The sequence below is a fragment of the Orcinus orca genome, chromosome 8, assembly GCF_937001465.1.
Source record: "Orcinus orca chromosome 8, mOrcOrc1.1, whole genome shotgun sequence".
NCBI lineage: Eukaryota > Metazoa > Chordata > Mammalia > Artiodactyla > Delphinidae > Orcinus > Orcinus orca.
The window spans coordinates 61167251-61191846 of NC_064566.1; the positions used below are offsets into that span (position 1 = coordinate 61167251).

Consider the following 24596-nt stretch of genomic DNA (forward strand, 5'->3'; position numbering starts at 1 on the left):
TCAAGATTGCTTTGGCCATTCGGGGTCTTTTGTGTTTCCATACACATTCTGAATTTTTTTGTTCTAGTTCTGTGAACTAGAACATTGCCATTGGTAGTTTGATAGGGATTGCACTGAATCTGTATATTTTCACAATGTTGATTCTACCAATCCAAGAACATGGTATATCTCTCCATCTGTTTGTATCATCTTTAATTACTTTCATCAGTATCTTATAGTTTTCTGCATACAGGTCTTTTGTCTCCTTAGGTAGGTTTATGCCTAGGTATTTTATTCTTTTTCTTGCAATGGTGAATGGGAGTGTTTCTTTAATTTCTCTTTCAGATTTTTCATCATTAGTGTATAGGAATGTAAGAGATTACTGTGCACTAATTTTGTGCCCTGCTACTTTACCAAATTCATTGATTAGCTCTAGTAGTTTTCTGGTAGCATCCTTAGGATTATCTATGTTTAGTATCATGTCACCTGCAAACAGTGACAGCTTTACTTCTTCTCTTCCGATTTGGATTCCTTTTATTTCTTTTTCTTCTCTGATTGCTGTGGCTAAAACTTCCAAAACTATGTTGAATAACAGTGGTGAGAGTGAGCAACCTTGTCTTGTTCCTGATCTTAGAGGAAATGGTTTCAGTTTTTCACCATTGAGAATGATGTTGGCTGTGGGTTTGTCATATATGGCCTTTATTATGTTGAGGTAAGTCCCCTCTATGCCTGCTTTCTGGAGGTTTTTTTTTCAAAAATCAGTGTTGAATTTTGTTGAAAGCTTTTTCTCCATCTATTGAGATGAGCATATGGTTTTTCTCCTTCAATTTGTTAATATGGTGTATCACATTGATTGATTTGCATATACTGAAGAATCCTTGCATTCCTGGGATAAACCCCACTTGATCATGGTGTATGACCCTTTAAAGTACGGTTGGATTCTGTTTGCTAGTATTTTGTTGAGGATTTCTGCACCTATGTTCATCACTGATATTGGCCTGTAGTTTTCTTTTTTGTGACATCTTTGGATTTGGTATCAGGGTGACGGTGGCCTCATTAGGAGTATTCCTGAGTTAGGGAGCATTCCTCTCTCTGCTATATTTTGGGAGAGTTTGAGGATAGATGTTATCTCTTCTCTAAATGTTTGATAGAATTCGCCTGTGAAGCCATCTGGTTCTTGGCTTTTGTTTGTTGGAAGATTTTTAAGCACAGTTTCAATTCTAGTGCTTGTGATTGGTCTGCTTATATTTTCTATTTCTTCCTGGTTCAGTCTTGGAAGGTTGTGCTTTTCTAAGAATTTGTCCATTTCATCCAGGTTGTCCATTTTATTGACATATAGTTGCTTGTAGTAATCTCTCATAATCCTTTGTATTTCTGCAGTGTCAGTTGTTACTTCTCCTGTTTCATTTCTAATTCTATTGATTTGAATCTTCTTCCTTTTTTTCTTCATGAATCTGGTTAACGGTTTATCAATTTTGTTTATCTTTTCAAAGAACGAGCTTTTACTTTTACTGATCTTTTCTATTGTTTCCTTCATTTCTTTTTCATTTATTTCTGGTCTGATCTTTATGATTTCTTTCCTTCTGCTAACTTTGGGGTTCTTTTGTTCTTCTTTCTCTAATTGTTTTAGGTGTAAGATTAGGTTGTTTATTTGAGATGTTTCTCGTTTCTTGAGGTAGGACTGTATTGCTATAAACTTCCCTCTTAGCACTGTTTTTGCTGCATTCCATAGGTTTTGGGTCATCATGTTTTCATTGTCATTTGTTTCTAGGTATTTTTTTATTTCCTCTTTGATTTCGTTAGTGATCTCTTAGCTATTTAGTAGAGTATTGTTTAGCCTCCATGCATTTATATTTTTTACAGATTTTTTTCCTGTAATTGATATCTAGTCTCATAGCATTGTGGTCAGAAAAGATACCTGATATAATCTCAATTTTCTTAAATTTACCAAGGCTTGATTTGTGACCCAAGACATGATCTATGTTCCCTGAGCACTTGAGAAGAAAGTGTTTTCTGTTGTTTTTGGATGGTATGTCCTATAAATATCAATCAAGCCCATCTTGATTAATGTAACATTTAAAGCTTGTGTTTCCTTATTTATTTTCATTTTGGTTGATCTGTCCATTGGTGAAAGTGGGGTGTTAATGTCCCCTACTATGACTGTGTTACTGTCGATTTCCCATTTTATGGCTGTTATAATTTTCCTTATGTATTGAGGTACTCCTATGTTGGGTGCATAAATATTTACAACTGTTACACCTTCTTGGATTGATCCCTTGATCATTATGTAGTGTCCTTCTTTGTCTCTTGTAATAGTCTTTATATTAAAGTCTATTTTGTCTGATATGAGAATTGCTACTCCAGCTTTCTTTTGATTTCCATTTGCATGGAATATCTTTTTCCATCCCCTCACTTTCAGTCTGTATTGTCCCTAGGTTTGAAGTGGGTCTCTTGTAGACAGCATATATACAGGTCTTGTTTTTGTATCCATTCAGCCAATCTATGTCTTTTGGTTGGAGCATTTAATCCATTTACATTAAAGGTAGTTATCAGTATGTATGTTTCTATTACCATTTTCTTAATTGTTTTGGGGTTTTTATTGTAGGTCTTTTCCTTCTCTTGTGTTTCTGGCCTAGAGAAGTTCCTTTAGCATTTGCTGTAAAGCTGGCTTGGTGGTCCTGAATTCTCTTAGCTTTTACTTGTCTGTAAAGGTTTTTAAAACAAAGCCTATGACAAGAGACAAAGAAGGACACTACATAATGATCAAGGGATCAATCCAAGAAGAAGATATAACAATTGTAAATATTTATGCACCCAACATAGAACACCTCAATACATAAGGCAAATACTAACAGCCATAAAAGGGGAAATTGACAGTAACACAATCATAGTAGGGGACTTTAACACCCCACTTTCACCAATGGACAGAGCAGCCAAAATGAAAATAAATAAGGAAACAAAAGCTTTAAATGATACATTCAACAAGATGGACTTAACTGATATTTATAGGACATTCCATCCGAAAAAAACAGAATAGACTTTCTTCTCAAGTGCTCATGGAACATTCTCCAGGATAGATCATATCTTGAGTCACAAATCAAGCCTTGGTAAATTTAAGAAAATTGTAATTGTATCAAGTATCTTTTCTGACCACAACACTATGAGACTAGATATCAATTACAGGAAAAAATCTGTAAAAAAAAAACAAACACATGGAGGCTAAACAACACACTACTTAATAACCAAGAGATCACTGAAGAAATCAAAGAGGAAATCAAAAGATACCTAGAAACAAATGTCAATGAAATCACAACGACCCAAAATCTATGGGATGCAGCAAAAGCAGTTCTAAGAGTGAAGTTTATAGCAATACAATCCTACCTTAAGAAACAAGAAATATCTCAAATAAACAACCTAATCTTACACCTAAAATAATTAGAGAAAGAAGAACAAAAGAACCCCAAAGTTACCAGAAGGAAAGAAATCATAAAGATCAGATCAGAAATAAATGAAAAAGAAATGAAGGAAATGATAACAAAGATCAATAAAACTGAAAGCTGGTTCTTTGAGAAGGTAAAAAAAAATGATAAACCATTAGCCAGGCTTATCAAGAAAAAAAGGGAGAAGACTCAAATCAATAGGATTAGAAACGAAAAAGGAGAAGTAACAACTGACACTGCAGAAATACAAAGGATCATGAGAAATTACTACAAGAAACTATATGCCAATAAAATGGACAACCTGGAAGAAATGGACAAATTCTTAGAAATGTACAACCATCTAAGACTAAATCAGGAAGAAATAGAAAATATGAACAGACCAATCAGAAGCACTGAAATTGAAACTGTGATTTAAAATCTTCCAACAGGGGGCTTCCCTGGTGGCACAGTGGTTGAGAGTCCGCCTGCCAATGCAGGGGACATGGGTTCGTGCCCCAGTCTGGGAAGATCCCACATGCCGCGGAGCAGCTGGGCCCGTGAGCCATGGCCACTGAGCCTGCGCGTCCGGAACCTGTGCTCCGCCACGGGAGAGGCCACAACAGTGAGAGGCCCGCGTACCGCAAAAAAACAAACAAACAAACAAAAAAAAGGTATAATCTTCCAACGAACAGAAGTCCAGGAACAGATGGCTTCACAGAGGACCATATATTTCTAAAACCAAATTTGCTATTTGGCAAAATTAATACATTTACTTGTAATGAAATTATTTTTGGGGAGGACTTTAATGCATAAGTTAAAATTTGTCATTTAGGTAATATTTTAAGGAAGGAAATGTTCTTATGCAACATGACTGAAATGCTCTGGGGAACTCTGAATTTGTTTTTTCATTAAATAGAACTGAAATTATGTGAACTAGAACATGTGACAGAAAAGAGGAAAACAAAGTATAGAACACCAAGGAATGAGAAAATAGACTGCAAAAGGAACAGTGATTTGTTCAAGGTCATCCAGTGAGTCAGGAACAAAAGGGAGGGTTAGGCCTATGTCCAGACACAAAGCACATTGATCTACATTAATGCTTGTGTGCTAAATCTGCCATTTTTCAATACATATTATAGTTATGTTTCTCATACATGGGGGAAGATATTAATATTTAATATTCTCTCAGGGTCTAGCACATGTTACTGCATATGTATTTATTGAATAAAATAATAAATAAATAAACCCCCATTAACTGGAAGTTAATGAAGCATGACTTCATACACATAACCTTATGAGATCCTCACTAACACCTCTGAGGTAGATATTATAATTCCTATCTTATATATCAATTTACATCCAGAAGGAGTAAATGAATAGCTCAACAACACACTGCCATGAGAATTGGGACAGTTTCATCATACTTAGCAAACATCTCTAAAGATCCTACCCTTAAGGAAGCTCAAAGAGGGTTTGCATTAAGTACAACAAAGTTGAAGATAATTAAAAAAAATCCCTTTGAAGAACTCAAAATCAGATACAAAATTGATATTTAGGAGAATGAGAGCAATTTGATTAATTTGTTATACATGGCTGATTTTACTAGCTAATCAGCTGGGCTACCAATTGAGCATGTCTATTCAAAATCCTTAGATTCTTATTCATAAATTATTTGTACATGATGGCATCTGGAAGTTAGTCATGAAAACCCTAATAGAAGGCTTTGAATAAATATAGGTCTATCACAAGAAAGCAGTCCTACTTAACACGGTCAAGTCTCTCTGCTCCATGTCTACTTCAAAGCACTGCTCATCTGCTTTAGATGATGCCAATGGGTATAGTAAAGAGATTCATTATATTAAAGACATAGAATCCCTTAATATATATATGGATCCCTGCCTCAAGGGTATTTAAGCTTCTGTGACAACTTGTCATCCACCCAAAGCTACACATTGCTGAGGAGTAAGTAACAAAACTTTGTTCTCAAGCTGAGAGGCAGAAAAGGAGGGAGGGAAGGAGGAAACACAAGCAGCAGAAAGATCAGAGTCAAGCAAGATCTCAAACTCTACAGCCAGGATACCTAGATTCATTCTTGGCTCTGCCTCTTACTGTGCAATTTTGAGAAAGTTACTTAACTTCTTTATGACTCAGTTTCCTCATCTGTAAAATGGAGAAATTAACAGTACCTATCTCATAGGGTTGTTACGAGGATTAAATGAGTTAATATTTGATAAGTGCTTAAAGCAGCGTCAGGCATGCAATAATCCTAATATAAATGTTTGAAAAACAAAGAAGGGTAGGAAGAGTGAGAGATAGAATAGGGAATACTATGTGTTTTTAATATTTGCTTTGCTTCCTTCCAACAGAGTCGTTTACTTTCCACAGCTGGGGCCACTTGATTCCTACCGGTAAGCTTAACCCCATTTCCAGTCTGACCCCAAATGACTCTTGTTCAGAAAGATTTAAGAAGCCCTAGTTCAGTAGTTCAGGTGATTCAGCATTAAAGTCAAGCTCGCTGTTATTCCTGTCCTGACCCTGCGTCCCAGTTTTAATCACTTGTCCCTGTAATCAAGTCCCAACTTGCACTCCAGTTCTGGCATTCTGCTCCCCTGTGGCCGAGTCCCGGCTTGCAGAACCTGCTCAGGACCTCCAGTTCTTCTGAGGCAGGTATCTCCCAAAGGGCAGCCTTTAGACTAGACACACTTTGGCACAGAGTGTTTGAACTTTTGAGAATTAGTTGCCTGTAAAATTGTATAAAAATTCAAATTTCTGATTTCTCTTGAGAAATGGAATGTTCAGGCAACTCTTGATCCCATTTCCCTTTGGTCCCCACCCACTGGAGCCAAGTGGCAGCTGCTCTCACTTTGGAAGATCACATTCTCTCTATTCCCCTCTCTCCCCATGCCTCCTGCTCCATCTATTTCTGTGACTTGCTTGGTCCTTGTAGGCATTTGAGGTTGGGGTCTAAGACTGAGAATAGCCAGTACTTACCAAGCACTTTGTACTCATTTAATCAAAGACCAGGGATCTGTTTGTTCTTGTGCATTATGCCTGCAGACCTTCTCTTTGCTTCAAACCTTCTGTCTGCATGCATCTGTGTCCCATCTTCCTAAATCACTCTCCTCTGTCCATCAGCTAGGGCGACTCACAAAGCTTTACGACTTTATGGACCTCCATGAAGTCAACCACTCATACCACTGTGGCCCAGCACCACTTTCCCATCACCCCTGCCCAGCCAGACTGTCGTCAAGAATTTTGGCCATCATAGTGGTTATATTTCAGATACAGAATTTGGGGCTTTACTGATCTGCCTGTGCTTTTTATCTCATGCCCCATGCTTCTATAAAACCATACATCTTATTATATATAGATAGAATTCATCCTCCCAAAATTTTGTTCCAATTCTTGTTAGAAGCCTAGCAAAATCCATTAAATATTTAATGATCACTTATTATGTTCTAGACTCTATCATATAAATTGATTTGAGTATTCCTTTATTAAGAAACCCAGAGAAGTTTGTTCAATCTCTTTTCAGGGAACCACTTAAGAAACGAACATTATTTGATCACAATTGGCTGCGGTTTATTTTTCTCATGATAGGCCCTTGTGCTTTACAAAACGATGAATCAAAGAGGAAAATGTCAGCATGCCTAAGCTGTGAGTTAGCAAATATCAAAAGAAAACTCAAAAGAGAACTCATGCTACACATCATTTCACGAGATTATCTGGATTGGGTAAAACGGAATATGTACAAAATTTTAAATTCAGCTGATTGAGTTCTATCGGTTTTTAAAGATAGTCTTAATAAAAATGTTACTTACATAAGGAATCGTGTCCAAAGTATCTGTGTTGACAATTATAGGAGCAGGGCTGGCCTAAAAAAGAGAAATAGAAAAAAGTTTTAAATAACAAGTTGTCTATTCTGAGATAAGATCTGTTAACTTATTTAACCAAGAGCTCCACAGTATTTCTTGAGAACCTGTATAGGCACTATGTCAGCTGTTGTGGGGGGGATAAATGACGTGGCTCAGAGTCCCCTTCACCCTCCTCCCTTCAAATATATGTTTGCTACATTGACCACATAATGAAATGAAGTAAGCAACAGAACTCAAAGGTGAGGAAGTGAGGATTTGTGCAGTGTAAGAGGCAAAGACTTCTAATAAATTTGGCGAGGAGTTAAAAATTTCTTTATGAAACGGCTGTGCTAAAGAATTTTGATTTCTCTCTCATGGAAGCAAAATTAAACCTAAAACAATGTAACTCTTTTCTTTAAACTGGCCTTTGAGAGTATGTTGTATACAAAACAAAATAGAAGGGTTCACTTATTGACATCTTACATATATTTACTTATTTTTCATGCTGTGTCATACCTTTTCTTTGTCATTTATGCACCTTTGATGATATACTTTAGATATCCTCAGAAAATTAAAAATTAGTCAAAGGTGACAGAAAATCGTATTATATATGCTAAAGTTTCTTTAAAAAAATTGTCCAAAATACAGCCATTCCTTTTAAAGTTGAATAGGAATCTGTGTAAAACTGATACAGGAGTGTTACAAGCCAAGTCTTAGAAAATAAGAGATTGCAATCTATTTGCATCAACCAATCTGACTTCATGAATATTAAGTAGATCTATCTTTATTTTCTGTTTCTAGAATATTCACAGCAACTTTTCCTTCATGCCCTGAAGGATCTTTAATCTCCTTCCCAAACTGCAGATTTCATTCAGATAGAGGAAATAGTCTCATCATGATTAATCGAGAGCTGTCCTATACGACACGGTAGTTTGCGCAAGTACCCAACTTTGGGACGTTTCATTAGCTATGCCCTCTGGAGTTAACAGAGTTAACAGCTTTTTAATGTCAATCTGTGCCTATGGAATCCTAATCTAATGGCAAAACCAATGGCAATCCAGCAGATTTTACAGAACAAAATTCCGGGTTTTAACTAAAATCACTGGTCAGTGAAAACACGACCCTGTTCTACATATCTGCATAGTGGGTCAACTAAATATTCATGGTTTATTTGTTAACTCCTAATATCAAGTACCTTGTGGATAAATAGGGGCTCTGGAGAAGGACAGTTTCCACTGGACCTCACCAAAAAACAGTGTTTGTTAAGAGGCCTGTAGTATAGGGAGAAGAACATGAGGTTTGGAGTCAGAAGACCTGGGCTCAAGTTTGGTTTAGCAACTTCCTGATTATATGATTTGGGGGCTCAGCAACTTCTTGGTAATTTGATCTGGGGTCAAGCCCACTAACTCTCTTTGCCTCATTTTCCTTCTCTGTAGAATGGAAATAGAAATAATCACCTTCTAAAAAGGTTGTCTGAAGAATAAATGAGGTGATATATTTGAATGTGCTTTGTAAACATAAATTTCAGAATCAATGTTAAATGCTATCATTAGTTAACGCCCCTAAAGATGGACTATCATAAGGATAAAATACCATTGGATGGTTTGTGAATTGTTTATGCCCCAGAGATCTCAATACTATGTTAGTGGCACAGTTGCACTAAAAAGAACTGATTAGATCATGAAAATTACCATTTATTAAACACATATTACTTGTCCATTTATAAGAATATATATATGTATATATATCCTAATTTAATCTCCACAAAACCATACTGATGAGGCATTATTATCACTATCTCTATGTTATAGATGAGAAAACTGAGGCTCAGAGAAAATGACAGCTGAGATTTCACACCAGCCTTTCTGATCCATGTTTTCCACACTGAGTTGTTCTATGGTTCCATTATCTAGGAGTCTCCACCACAAGAGGCCTGCAGTGATTTGAGATCTCTAGCAAGAGCAGCAAGTAAGACCCAGGCAAAGCAAAGACCACCCTGAAGGTAAGAGATGCCACAGGATCCTGCATATTAGATGTTGAAAGCAAACTGGTAATTCCTTAATGGTTTTTGTTGTTGTTGTTTGTTTTTTAGTTTTGATGATGTTTCTTCCGTGCTTTCTAATTGGTTCCCAGGACTCTCAAAAGATTTGTGTCTTGTCTCCTTGACTAGACTTCAAACTTTCTGAGTATCATATGCAATCCTTGTATTTCCCCTTATTATCTACTACACTTTGATCAATAAGTATGCATTGATTTGATTTGGGACTTTCAACTCATCTTACTCTTGTTTTCCTTCTATAAATTGCATTAATGTAGTCTGGAAATAAATATTATGCATAGGCCCAGTTCCTATACAATGACATTTATCACTTTGTATGTTTCTATTGCTATTTTCCATTTCATGTATGTAAATTTGGTCTTTCCAATGAGACTCTCTCAATGACAAGGATTGTATACTTTCCTATATTTTTTCACAGCATCTGGGTACACAGAAGGAGCTCAGGAAATATGTAGGATTACTGACTAAATGTAGCTATAAAGTATAGTACAAAGGAAAGTAATATCTCACTGAAAGCTTTGGAGAGCATTTCTGAGATAACCTCAAAATATCTTATGTTACCAACAAAACTGTGATGACTTTTCCAATATCCACTATCACCTTCTTTCTTTAACCAGGCACCAACACTTAATTATCCAGTTTTTTGAAATAATAATTAATTATTTCATAAATGCAGGATGTAAAAGCATTTATGCATTTATGCATTGAAATACAATCTATGTAATGTGGAAAGTTCATTGCTCCTTCTTGGTGTTAAAAAGATCCAGAAGCACAGTTAATTCCTACATCTAGAAAAGTCACTAAAAATGCATGAACACACGCGTGTGGATTGTGTGAACAAACATACATCACATACATCTGACATTGGCAACTCCCTGATGTGAGTGCCAAGGAGATGCCAGGGTGGGCTATTCTGAATAACACAATATCCCACTACATCAGACTTTCTGAAGATTCCCCATTGCTCTGCTCCAGGACCCCCACAGCCCTCCCCAGACCATTTTCCCAGAAGCTTCCTGGAACCTTTTAGGTACTCAATGGCACATAATAGCAGAGAATAAAAGCCCCAAGTTGTAGTAGCACAGAGTGCAGTAGAGTTCTAGGTATGGCCCATGAATGTGCTTTTCTCTCCAGCTGTTAATGTCAGATTTTCTCTCGGCTCAGCCTGACTCCTGTTTCTTTTCTGTCTTTTGAGATCATGTGAGTCCATGCCTAGTTTGATCAAGTTTGGTTTCTGAGTCTGAAAACCAGTTCCCCTGTTACTTTGATAATTCCCTCTAAGCTTCATCTCCACACTTCACACTGCCTCGCCATACACACCTTCTCTTTCCATATTGGATATTCTCTTTAAATGAACCCCTAAATCAAATGGATGACTTAGCAGATTCCAGCATCCCCCTTCAATATGCTTATTTCCATTAACTGGAAAGAGATTTCAGTATCAAATACAAACCCCCCCCCCCAAAAAAAAACTCTCCTTTAAACCAGAAGCTTAAAGGCTTGTCTTCATGTAAATATAAAGGTTTAAGAAAATTCATCTCTCTTGCACGACCCAGCTATAAGATGTAAATGGTTTGACTCTTATATTACATTCTCTTCCATGTGGAAAAAAAAAATAGTTTATAGCAAGAGGGAAGAATAAAGATAATCATAGAGAAGCCAGATGCAAGCAGAGAAAATACTGATACAATTTAAATTACTAGATCAAGTTATTCATAAATTCCTGCCACCTTCCTGTCCTTGGGTTCCATGGGATACCCAAATATTACATCAATAACTTTGCTTATGATAGTAAAAGAGAAACTAAATTTCTGTTGCTTGCCACTAAGAGAATGTAACTAATAAAGAATCTTATATAGTGAATGCAAATTTTCAAAGAAGTTCATTAATTCCAACTGATGTGATACTTGTTAAGTGCCAGATCTGTGAAATACCTCTGACATAAATGGGCGGGTGGTCACCCAGCCAGAGGAAGACCCTTCAAGCAAGGTATTGGCAGGGGTGGTAGAGCAGCCAGTCAGTCAAAGAACATACTCGGCGAGGCTTGGGTCCGACAAGGACAGGCTAACCAGCGGGAGGGTCAAAAGACCGAATCCAGGCCTATACCTAAGCTTTTAAGAAGCGAAGTAGAGAAGAAGAGAAACCCACACAGCCAAGTGACCCAGATACAGCACGAACTGAATAGTAACGTTGATGCGGCTAGGAATTGTGCAGGGATTTCAGCTGACCTGGAACACGCAAGTAGAAGGCAGGTAGTTGACAGTAGGCCAAATTAACAGGAGGTAAATATGGCAAGAATAACTTGTGAGCTGTCCTGGGGGCCTAGAATCTTTGGTTATCTTCTTAAAGGACAAGGCTCCTGAATGTGCAAGAAGTAACACAGGCTCTATCTGGAGTGTGGCATGACAACTTAAAACAAAATGGAACTCACTGACAGTTTCAAAATGAGTCCATTTGTGTGGGCGTATGATTTCACTGAGAGAGGTGGAGATCCCAGAACCTCAAGATAAGTATTAGCTGGTTTAGATTGGATGCTACAAGATACCATATTAACAGTCTTTTAGCTTCACAATTCCCACAGAGGGCTGTCATCAGGGTGAGCCCCAATCAGACCATGTCCCGATCCTAACCAGGGGAGTAGAACATGGGGGTTACTACCCACATACCAATCAGCTCTGAAATGAGATATCTCCCATTAAGTACTGATTTGGTATGCTAAAGACTGAACTCAGGACAACGTTATTTTTATTAGGTTTTCTCCCTAATCCTCCATCATGTTGGCCCATTCTGGAAATTAAAAACTGTGATGTGGTTGGGGGGACTTCTGCCTCAATTGACTGCCTGTAGTTCTCTTCTGGACTGAAACCCTTTCTTCCTTCTCCTTCTTTCCCACAATCTGTTGGGTGGAGCCACACACCCCTAGTTGTCCGCAGGTAAGGTCCTACTCTTACTTGAAGGAGATACCAGGATTTACCTACTTGAAGGATCCGTAGTTGCCTGGTTGATCATCATCACTGGCTGAGCATCATGACTACCTGGAATCTCACGGTACCGTGACCCACCATACACAGATCTCCTGATATGTTAACACTGGGATGGATAATAATAAAGGCAAATACTTATACGGCACTTATTCATACCAATTAACTTAGTTAATCCTCACATAACCCAATGAGACACTGTTATTCTCAATTTACAGGTGAGAAAATAGAGGTTAGGTAACTTTCCCAAAGTCAGACATCTGGTAAATAGATTGTCTTCAAACCCAGACAATCTGACAGTCTGACTCAGAGTCCATGCTCTTTTTTTTTTAAGCTATATACTTTTATGTTATTTATTTTTTTACCATATTTTAAATTGAAGTATAGTTCATTTACAATGTTGTGTTAGTTTTAGGTATACAGCAAAGTGATTTAGTTACACATACATATATGTATTCATTTTCATGTATTTTTTTCAGATTCTTTTCCATTATAGGTTATTACAAGATAATGAATATAGTTCCCTGTGCTATACAGTAGGTCCTTGTTGTTTATCTATTTTATATATAGTAGTGTGTATCTGTTAATCCAAACTCCTAAGTTATCCTCCTCCCAACCCCGAGTCCATGCTCTTGACAATCATGCTCTACTGCCTTTCAGAATGGAATCACACTTTACCAGAACTCTTTAGATTCTAATTTTGACTGTTCACCAACAACTCAGAGGCCAGCTGAAAGCCAAATTAGACATCCACCTTGATCCAGGATGGTTCCAAAACCCGCCCCTCCTCCCTCTGGCCCTAGTGCATTGTATGAACAAGCCTGAAGTTGCCATGACTTAGGAGAAGGCGAAGCACAGGCACACGCAGGCTGACTCAATCAGGATTTCTTTGAGTAAGCTCCAAAGAAACTCTTTGGTAAATTACTGATTAAAGACATATTGATGGTTATATGAGAGACGAGGAAACAAAACAGGAAGAACAAATCTACTCGAGAATCATAAAACTTGAAGCTGAGGCCTTAAGAATCATTTAATTCTACCTTTCATTTTACAAGTATGAAATGGAGACAGAGAAAGGAAGAGGCATGCCTCAGAGCTCACAATTATTTAGCATCAAAACGGAAGACAGGATAATAGTAACAAGAATAACAATAATAAAATAGTAAGCATTTACTGAATGAATATTATGTTCCAGGGTTGTGATAAATACTTAAGATACATCAATGCATTTACTTCCCAAGATGTTCTAAGGCAAACATTATCATTCTCATTTAAAAAAAGAAGAAAGAAAGAAAGAAAGAAAGAAGGGGAGGCTCAAAGTGGCTAAATCACTTGCCTAAGGTCACAAATCTAAGAGGTATCACAACCAGGTGTCAAACCCAGGCCTTTCCAGCCCCAGAACCCATGCTGGTAACCACCAACATCTCCTGCTTCCCTCTCCTGAGTTCTTCCAGTTAAGGCCGAAAAATGCAGTTATTTTCTGCCCCGAAAGTTGCTAGTTTCTCTTTGCCAGTCTGAAGAGAAATTTCTCACCGTACTGACTCAGATTCAATTCCCAATTCTCAGAGGGTTTCTAGGTCCCTTAATCTCTTTCAAAACCCTGCTTAAAAAATGGGACAATGCTATTTTCCAGTTAACCTATTTCCCAAGAAGTTAGCTAGGGAAATAATGCATGTGAAGTGAGAAAGAGAGGTGTTCTATAGATGTAAGGTTATATTATTTATTACTGTGGTTATTTCTTGCTTTCCTGGATTTCCTCTCCCTTTTCATATTCCCTCTCCGCAAGACCGGCCAGGTGGGTGCAATTTGATCTGAGTCATCACCAATAGCAGCGCCAAGTGGTTCTGGCCTGTCACCTGGTTTGCCCTTACCCTGCAGTGACATAGGGGAACCCCCCTCACAGGTGAGGACACTGAGGCAATACCAGGTGAGTGGGTGAGTGATCAATGTGAGCGCCCAAGGCTTGGCTAGCCAAGGCATAACTGCAGGTTAATGGTCATGGCAGGATATCTCAAGGGAGCAATTTTGGAGGAAGCTAATACCCTGGTTCCTCTCCCTAGCACTTAATAAAACGCAGGGATCATTACCTACCTAGCTTACCACCAGACTGGCTCAGAAAATGGGAAGAAAGAATGTCAGATTTATGTTTGGCTTGAACTCGATTCATCTCTGCTTGCCTGAACTCTCTTAATAATAAAAAAATAATAATATCCTCACTCTACAGAAAACTGAGGCACAGAGATGTTAAGCAATTTGTTCAAGGTCATCCAGCTGGTAACGGCAAGGTCAAGAGTCAAACCTATCAGCCTAGTTCCAAAGTGGGTAACACTTACATACAAAATATTTGCTTCTGCTCCCTATTAAAATTTGATACGTAGCCAGAAGTCTGTTTTAGTCAACACAAGTTCTTTCACTGATCTTTGAAAATACACCATTAGTATTTCTTCCCTTTGGATTAAAGTGATAACATGTCTGTTTGATCCTCCCTTAAAATACAAGGTACTGTAATATTTTGCAAAATATGAATGATATCCTAAGGGCCTCAGTTAGGCTGAGCTGGGCACCTCTTTATCCCTAGTACAGAAAAGATGGGGCAGCCTGGAGAATGAGGCACAGAAAGTAAAGACCCAGAACTAAACAGAGTTTTTCTTACTATATTTCTCTAGAATCAATCCCACTTGGAGAAACAGATATAAATTGCTTGAGCTGTTATGAAGACTCTTCAGACCTCCATCCTACACCCTCTCCACATACCTCTTTGCAGTTAGTGTAAAAGGCTAAAATAAAAGACTCACCAAAACTAGGTCTGTAGATCATCACTCAAACTCAAATAGATAATTATATTAGATTGGCCACCTATATCATGCTTCATAATTTATGATGTGTGTCCACACACATTAGATCATTTCACTCCCACAGGCAGAGGAAAGGGAACTAACATTCATTGACCAATACCCGCTGTGTGTCAGGAAATATGCTAAGCTCTTCACCTCTGCTTTCTTATCTGCTCTTCACAGAACCCCAGAGGGACTGGTGGAACTTTCCCTTGTCTATAGGTAAGTAAACAGAACCCCAGAGTGATCCAGTGTATTTCCCAAAGTCAGACATCTAGAGAAAAGCAAAGCTGAGATTCAAACCTAGGTCTTCTGACTGTGAGCCCCTTGCTTTTTCCCATTATTAGTCCATGATGCCACAAATCCCACTGATTCACATGAGCATTTACAGATCTAGCTGCTTCATTTGTGCAAATGCTCTCTGAAGTTTGCACGAAGAATGGAGTCATTAGCTCAAATCTCAGATGTGGTTTAGTCAATGTGCCCCATGCCACAACAACCATACCTACTTAATTCACTGTTTCACTCCACGTGGTGCTATTCCTGGAAAGAGCCATGTGGATACCATCTGCTCCATTTTGCAAAGCCACTGAACAGCTATAATCTTAGCAGTCCCGTTGTATTTTCCAGATTTAGGGTACCAGAATTCTGAGCAAGCTGTCAAATCTTGCTCAAAGCCGGTTCATCAGGCTGAGGTGGGGCCTGTTTCTTCTGTGGTACCTGGATCAGGGCCTTGCACACAGTGGGTGATCAATCAGTGATTGCTGTTTAGTTTCCTTCTCTCATCTCCTTTACTTCCATCAGGCCAGGACTCTCACTACTCCAAGCATACGCCTTGCTTATGCCTACTATAAGGTCACTGTTTACATTTCTTCCTTCTCGCACATCCTGAACCAATCATGGTCCGCTCTCTTATCTTCCTAACCAAGCTCCCTCCATCCTGCAAGGACAATCTAAAGCCCCAGACTCTCCATGAAAGCTTCCTAAATCCTCACTGCAGGCCTCAATCTGTCCATCCTGCCCCTCTCAAATTTTAAAACGTTCATTATTTGTACTACTTCAGTTCACATTAAATTATAAATATAAAGGAAAAGAAATTACGTGAAAGCACCAAGTTCTGCCATTCTTAATGAACGTTTCTTTCTGTTCTTACACGTATGTTGATGGCTAAGTGGTTCATGTGTGACACTTGAATCTCCTTGATGAAACTATAGTCATTGTGAGGGCAGGGCCCTCATCCTACTTCATTTCTTCACCAGCCACTTCCACCAACACTCCTAACCGTGCTTGGCATACAGTATACTCAAAAGATGTTTGTTAATGAGTTTTTAAACCTTTGGAACTAGAACCACAGCAACAAGAGAGAAGATTCATGAGAAACCTGTGAGGCAACAGATTAGACGAAATGGGTAGAAAGGGGTAATTGCACGCTGCCCCTTGGTGACAAGCTGTTGTATCACACTGCCTGGTGCTATTGATAGCATCTGGAGCTACCATGCACTACAGACCATGCCACTCGGAACATGGCATGTAAGTTAGGGAAAGTTATAAACAGAAAGATTCTTCAGTGTCTACCATATGCTGCTCCTTTACACTCATTCTTTTCTACTTCTCATTACAAGCCTACGAGTTGCATGCTATAATTATGCTCATTATACAGATAAGGAGAGTGAGGCATGAGCCTGTAACAAAACTTGCCCAAGGTCACTAGACTAAAAGTTAGAGGAGCCAAGGCTCACTCTTTTTGACTCCAAATCCATATTTCTGTGGTATCACCACCCTGTGTGGAGCGAGGAGATGTCCCTTGCTCTAATTTACTACCCCGCTGTACATTTCAGAAGTTGGAGAGGTGAGAGGAAGCCTGGGATCTGGTGAAAAAGCTAAGGACTCAAAGATTGTCAAAAAAGTAAAATGACATCCTCAGAATTTCTTAAACTTCTCAGATGAGCGTGAAGATATATCCCAAAAGATCCACCCCAAACTGGACATTTATTTGACCCATCACGTTCAGTAACTCACAGTGAAATGGCAATTCACTGAGCCTCCCAATTTATTTTAATATTTGAGAAATAAAGAGTGAGATGGATGACCTCTAAGAGTCTATGTCTCATCAAGGATCTGATTTCACTCATCATAAATTTGGACCTGCTGGGAAATACTGGAAAGAAGGCAGGGATGCTATACAAGTCTTCTTTCTGGATGGTGATGATCTCTGCTTTTATCATTCAGATACAGAAAGTCAGAAGACATGACATTAAGACAGGCATGCAGAAAAAAGACAAAAGTCGAGTTGGGAAAAGATCAATAATATAAAGTGGCTTCTAATGAACTGGATAAAGGATGAGGTTCTGCTGTCTTAGACAAGGCACCTCAAAAATCCACTTATGATCATTTTTATAATCTGTATTTTGTATGATCATGTTTAGAGCCTGTATTCTGTTTTTCTTGTGAATAAGTTACTTTTCTGGCCATAAGACCATGCAATTAGTGGCAAAATATTCTCTTCCATATTAAAGAGACAAAAAGTTTTGAAGTGAAACAGAGAATTATCACCAAGCTCTTTTTTCCATTCTTGCCTTTCTCCATGTTCGATTAGCCTTAACTGCAGGAAAAGTTTCTTAACACTTAAGGTCTGCTTGATTTTTTTCCCCTACCAATCATAATTTGATACTAGATAATATGCTTAAAGTTTAAAACATAACAGCCATGGAGAAAGTCTTAAAATATTTCATATCTAGAATGTTTTTCTGGGGTGTGTATGAGAGGAAATGTAAGGGAGAGAGATGAAAAGGAGGTGTGAGTTTGGTTTACTATTTCATCATTAGTAAGAGATAATGTTCTTATGTTCATGTTAGGCCTGGAAGATGTTTCAATACCTGCTTTTAAACGATGGCACTTGGACTGGGTTGTGGAAAAAACAGAGTAGACAACATTTTAGATCAATTTCCCTTATTTTAAATGCTGAAAACATCTATACGTCTATTAATCTCCCCTCTATCCACTTTTTCTTCAAAATTAATGTCTTATTTGAAATCATTTTCAATGAGGAAAAACATGGGGGAGAGAATAGATAAAAAGGAGAAGTGAATGTGGACTAGAAGAATAGAGGTTGGCTAAATACTGCCAGCAATTGCTGGTGCCAAAGAATATATTTTGCAGATGTGTTTGTATACTGTCATTGACTAGGCAATGAACTCTTTGTTTCACAGCCAAGAGCCTACAAATCTCTAGGTCCAAAAATGCCACCCAGTTCCTAGCTCTGCAGCTGCCTTAGCTTCCCAGAGTGGCAATATCTATGTTACTTTGGGTTTCTCAGTTTTCCAGTGGCTTTCTTACCCTTTGTTATTCTGCAAGCAAGGGTTCTGTTCGCCAGTTTACCTCCTCCTGAGCCTAGGATAATGCTACAATTGTGCCTATCAGAGGAAAGATGAAGGGATATTATCTGTTGCAGTGGGCTAGAGGAAAGAGGGTAGCAGTGAGAGAGAATGAAATGAAGAGAAAGAAGGCAGAGAGGAGGTTGTTCTCTGGTACATGGGGACTCTGTCACAAGTTGGAGAGTGAAATGATGGCTCCCAGGCTGACTCTCCTCTGTTCTCTCAGACCACTTTGTCCACTGGAATTATAAACTCAGATACTTAGGAACCTTCATTTGTTTTATAAAGGATTTCCCCAAACAAATGGAAAGGAGATGATGACTTCCTTATGAATATAATGCTTGTAACCTTACATCTCATGACCCCCTCCTTGCCCATTTTAACTTGACAAACATCATTTGCATGTTATGCTTTTATGTTATAGGAAGAGCACCTCCCAGCCCTATACCTGGAGTCAGCAGATGAGGCATCTAGGGACGGCTGAACCATTGCAGAACTTGATCAGGTCACTTAACTCCCTAAATTATTTCTAAGGCTACATTCAACTACTAATAAGAATTGGATGATTCCTGATTTTAATACTAACCTAATTTTTAATATCATAAAAGCAGTAATAAAAAGAGTTTAGGATTTGGGTCATCTAAGATTTAAGACATTTCTTCTTACTTTTATGATGGTCTTAGTCAAATAATGTAGCCTTTCTGAAATTTCTGTTCATGTACAAATGGAGATTATAAATTATTATTTGGTCAACCTAATGTGCTTCTTCAAGAAGCAGATGGGATAATATATAAAAACCCTATGCAAAACAAACAAACAAAACACCCTGTACAATTTGTAAAAGGATACATTTGGGCTAATTATTAAAAATCAGCAATATTAATAATGGCAATCCTTACTGGTCACTTTCTTTGCTTAGCTGTTTTGCTAAGGGTTTAACTCGCATTATGTCATTTAAACTACAAACAAACCTAAAACTATCTGTATAATATCTAATTTTACAGAGGATGAAAGTGAGGTACAGAGAAGTTAAGCATTTACCCAAGATAGCAAGTGGTAGAGCCAGGATTCAGACCTAGATTTTTTTAAGCTAAAACTCTGAATCTGAGCAAAAGTGCAGTAGATTGAGACTCTAGCCCTACTACAGTATGTTTTACTACTTAACCACTTCTGACCCAGCCACTTCAATTTTTTGAACTTCAATTTTCTTACGAACAATATGGGATATTAAAACCTGTCTTGCTTACCTTACAAAGCTGTAATGAGAGAGAATCTAGTTTACACTGCTTTGAAAATTGCAATAAGATAAAAAAAGATAAGGAAAATATTAAGGTAGTAGTAATAGTGTAGTGGGGGGTCTCAGCAGCAGCAATAGTAAAAACATTAGTACAGTATATTTTCTGGTGTCTACACAAGATAAACATTAGAAACTCCATTGTTCTTAGGCATGTTCCTGCTAAACAAAAATATCTAAACGAAGCTTAAAAGAGTACTATTTTTCTAGTATTAGCTTATTAAAGGTTTTGAGGGTTTGATATGTGTGTGTTTTAATTTTGTTTTGTTACTTGTAGGAGGACTGCTATTATTAACCCCGAGCAACTGTCTATTTTTGTGTCCTGTAACAAATATGTTTGGGGCCCTACTTTTGTAATTTCTGGAGTAGGTGAGGAAAGTGGGAGAAGCAGAGGATGGGCTTACTCTGTTGTACCATAACATATATCTGCACTAATACCCCATTTTGATGAGTCAACACAAACATTTTACAATGAGCGATACTGATACAAAAAGAAGCCATCCTGCACTGGGCGTTAATTTTTCACGGACTCCAGATACCTATGCACAGAAATCACAAGACCAGCAGTCAAAGAAATGCAAACTGCACAAGAGAGGAAGATAAGAAGATGGCAAGTTTTGCCTTTTGTTCAAAAACAAAAGTGACAATTTCATTCCATTTTACCACAAATCTGCAAATGTTCATTCAGATCCAGGCTGTTGCAATTATCCAGGTCACTTCAGATACGGTTCTTTCCTTCCCCTTTAGGTTGAACATCTCTATAGATTATGTGTCACCTTTATTCCTTTACTAATAGAAATTCCATTAATAGCCTTGTTCATATTCTTTGGAAGGAAATAGACTAAAAACTGGGGTATTACTAGACAGAAGTGCAAAGTGAGGCTAAGAGGAATGAAATAGAAAAAGGCATCTGGCATGATTGAGGATGATGAGTCAAGTAATATTTAGAATCCAGAAAGGACAAAACACACTTGGAACACCATGAACTAGGACTGAAACTCATCATTGAACAAATCCTATTTAGAGCTGACCTGAGCTTATGATGGTTCAAATTTGACATTCAGGGGCTGGAGGCAGGGTCTGTGGAAGGGATGGTTGAGCTGAGGAGACAGGTTTCAAGGATGTATTTGAGACAAGAAGAATTATTTCCTCATTATCATCTCACTGCTGCCTAAGTTCTTACATTTTAAGTATTAATCAGCCCATACAGATTGGTTTAGGAAACATCACATTTAAGGCACTGTACTCGGGGCTGCAGAATCTAGGAAGAGGAAACACATGGTTTTGTTCTGCAAAGAGTTTACAGTGTCCTGTGGAAACAAGAGAAATCCCCCGAATGCTTCTAATACAAAGCAGAGAAACATCACAAGAGAAATAGGGCAAAGTACCACAGTGGGTGTGAAGGAGAAAGGCAGGTGGGATTAGGGTCAGAAGCCCTGGTTTCTCTCCTGGTCTTAGCATCTATATGATTTTCAACAAGGTACTGATCCTCTAAAATGGAGACAATAATATTGGGGCCATTTCATATTGGTACTGCGATGATTAAAGGAGAAAGTATAGACTAAAGCCATGTGGAAGTAGGTTTCCTACTCTTAGTTTTCTTCAAGGAGTGTTAATCAGGGTTGAAATAATGAGGGAGAAGGCATATCATTTGGTTACATAGTATGAGGTAAGTCTCACGGAAGGGGATGTGAGTTAAGTCTTGAAGGATGGAACTTTACCTTGAAGCTTAATGTACTCTGTCGATTTGCTCACCTTTTCTCCAGCTGTTGTTCTGCCCTTTCGTGTAGGGATGGATCCTGTCCCTGGACCACTAGCCACTAACCAGTCCCTGTTGTAATGAAGGTTCTCTGGTTGCAGGGAACAGAAAGCCACTTGCACTAGCTTAGGCAAAATGTGAACATATCTGGTTAAAAGGGGAAGAAGCTCAGCAGTTAGGTACTTGATAGATAGGAATTAAGAACTGGGAGTTCTGAGGGACCCAGGAAGCCACAGTCCAGCCTCTCCCAACCTCTCACCATTTCTGGCAGACTCATCTCTCTCATTATCCTTCTTTGGGACCACTTGGTTTCTTATTTGCTTTTCTCTTTCTACATTTGTTTCATTCTTTCATATTTGTGCACAAGCTTTTTCTCCTTCTCCACGTATATTTCCTCAGTTCCAGGCATAGACAGGTGTTAACCTGTGGGCCAGGCCATATGTAGTGGAGGTAATAAAGCTAGGTCTGAAAGTCATCTCTTTGTCCACTGGAGATTTTCTTCTAAGGCTCCATAAGTATTCAGTTCTTCCTTTCTGATTGACCTACAGGATCTTTACCTTAAATAAATGACCCCACTCTCATCCTTGTTGTTCCCGACATTCCTTCCGAATGCTCAAAGAGGAAGATCAGGACTTGAGGAAAGTTGATAAATATCCCTCACTCCATACTGTTCTTTCAGGCCTAAGTGCCTTTGCACCTACTGTTGCAGCCTCACTCTCCTCCTTCATCTGATAAACCACTATTTTAAAACCACCCAAAGACTTCTCTCCTCTTTTCAGTCTTCCCTGGTCATCTTTCCTCTCCATTCCAAGCAGATGGATCACTCCCACCTTGCTGCATTTACTGTGGTTTGTATATCCCTTGATTACTGCTTTTAACATGCTGTGCTGCAGTTGTTTTGGTTTCAGTGGTTTCCTCCTTATTCTAGTGAACCTATTAAGAAGATGGGCTCTGGAGCCAGATAACTAGTTTCAAGGCCTGGCCTTTCCATTTATTAGCTATGTGATCATGAGGAAGTTACTTAACCTCTGTAAACTTTGTAAAATGGAAACGATAGTGCCTACATCAGAGAGCTGTTGACAGAACTGAGTGAAATAATATGTGAAGGGTTTAGAACAGAACGTGACACACAATAGGTGCTCAATAAATACTATCACTTTTATACTAAAGTATCAAGTCCAGCATGTGTCAGACAGGATGTACTGTTTGCTAAAGAAATTAACATGTGCTTTAAGACTACAAAACATTTGGGAAAGAATGATTTATTTGTCTTGTTTGTAGTGGCTTTGCAAAATATCTACAGTTGCTGTACTATTCTAATAACAGATATATATATGTGTATGTATATGTGCAATATTAAGTTACAATTTTGAGAAATGCTATGAAGAACTTTCACAGGATAGGATTCAAGTGTGCAGTACAGATGTATATGTAACTATTCATTTAATGTTTGTCTCATCCATTTGAATGTAAATGCCCTCAGGGTAGGGTTTGAACTTGTGCTATTTATTGCTATATGCCTAGGCATATTACACAGTTTCTGATACATAAAAAGTATCTGATAAATATTGGTTAAGTGAATGATCAGATGGAAAACGAACCACGATTACACCATTAGTAAGTACCTTTACTATTCCCTTCTACTTGGAATGCCCTCTTCCACCATCATGACTACATATCAAAATTCTATTTGATCTTCACAACTCAGCTGAGAGACCCTCCCACGAAGCCCGGCACCCCTTTTCTTAACTCTTATGGTAATTCATGGGTACTTAAGGGACTCAACACTTTTTATCTGGTGTTAGAGTGATTTGTGTGTCCATTTGAAAATTCCCGGTGGGCAGAATTCCATGTAAGTATCCTCAGGGATTCTCCTGATTTATTCATTTTAGTATTTGAACCAACGCTTGGCAAGCTGCATGAACCTCACATTAGACCAAATCCAAACATGATGACTACCAGCGCAGGGAAAATCAACTTTGTTCATGGCAACAAAAGACAGTAAGGTACCATTTGGGCAAGGGGTAATGCAGTCTCTATTCCAAAGTGATGGTGTCACAAAGAAGTTGAAGTGTACCTTCAGGTCCTTATCCTGCGCCTAGGACCATGCCTAGAACATAGTAGGGGCTCAATAAAATCTGAGTGAAGTGAACGAACTAGTAAGTGAATAGAAACACAGGCAAGTCTCTACGAAAATAACTACTAAATATGGGACAGTTTTTTACAAGCATATCCGCTCATTTGAGTGATAAAACAGCAAAGCCTTTGATTTGCTGATATACAAAGATACTGACTATCTAGAAGGATGCTCTTACAGCTCCATTGATGGAACTAATTTTTAGGACTTCATGAGAGAGCTTTTTCTTAGTCATTCATTCAATAAATATTTAGGTTACATTGGCTGGCACTTATGCTAAAGATGTGGGAAATTCTGCATTGCTGTTTTATACTCAAGGCTCTTGGGTCAAGAAGATGAACCTCCCTGAGAATCCAGATTTGATCTCCACCTCATCATTACAGGGGACGATCTGTTATGTGAAATCAAATACTGAAACTTCGAGAGTCTATAATTTGTCTTCCTTCTTTCTACAGAGTGTTTTGGGCAGTACACTATCCAGGTAACAGCTGCTTTAAGTTTCCCCTCTCCAGTGTATATTTTAGGCTGTATGTGGAGGTTCTCTGGGGAAGACTGTATTATAGCTTGAGATTTTACGTCAGGTTTATTATTAGTACACAGATCTGCACTGACTGAAAAACCACTTGTGATCTATGGCTTATTGCACACGTGAGAGATGGTCCAGACCATCTAGGTGGCTCTGTATTCTAATGATGTGTTAGTAATCCACACTCACAGGAGATGCACAGACAGCTTGTGAAGTTTTCAGGTCAGTGTTTCTAAGATCAGCTACATCAATGTATGTCTGCACTTCCTACATACTATTCATTTCCAAGTACTTTATTTTAAAAGATAACCAGGTCTATTCTAAAGGAGGCAACTGATTGAGTCAATATAGTTTTTCACTTCTTTAACATGCTTAATGCA

The 24596-nt window shown here is 38.3% G+C and overlaps 1 protein-coding gene and 1 long non-coding RNA gene across 24 annotated transcripts in view; one reads left to right on the plus strand and one right to left on the minus strand.

Moving 5' to 3' along the window:
• The window catches only part of DLG2 (discs large MAGUK scaffold protein 2), a 2044900-nt gene that overhangs the window by 753492 nt on the left and 1266812 nt on the right, over positions 1-24596 (minus strand). For all 23 annotated transcript variants that reach the window (XM_049713435.1, XM_049713436.1, XM_033431831.2 and 20 more), the window contains one exon: positions 7220-7273. In XM_049713435.1, the coding sequence (XP_049569392.1) occupies positions 7220-7273 (54 nt within the window). The remainder of the gene's footprint in view (positions 1-7219; positions 7274-24596) is intronic.
• Positions 1-24596, plus strand: part of LOC125965184 (uncharacterized) — a 1042439-nt gene that overhangs the window by 516206 nt on the left and 501637 nt on the right. The gene's annotated exons all lie outside the window — the stretch shown is intronic.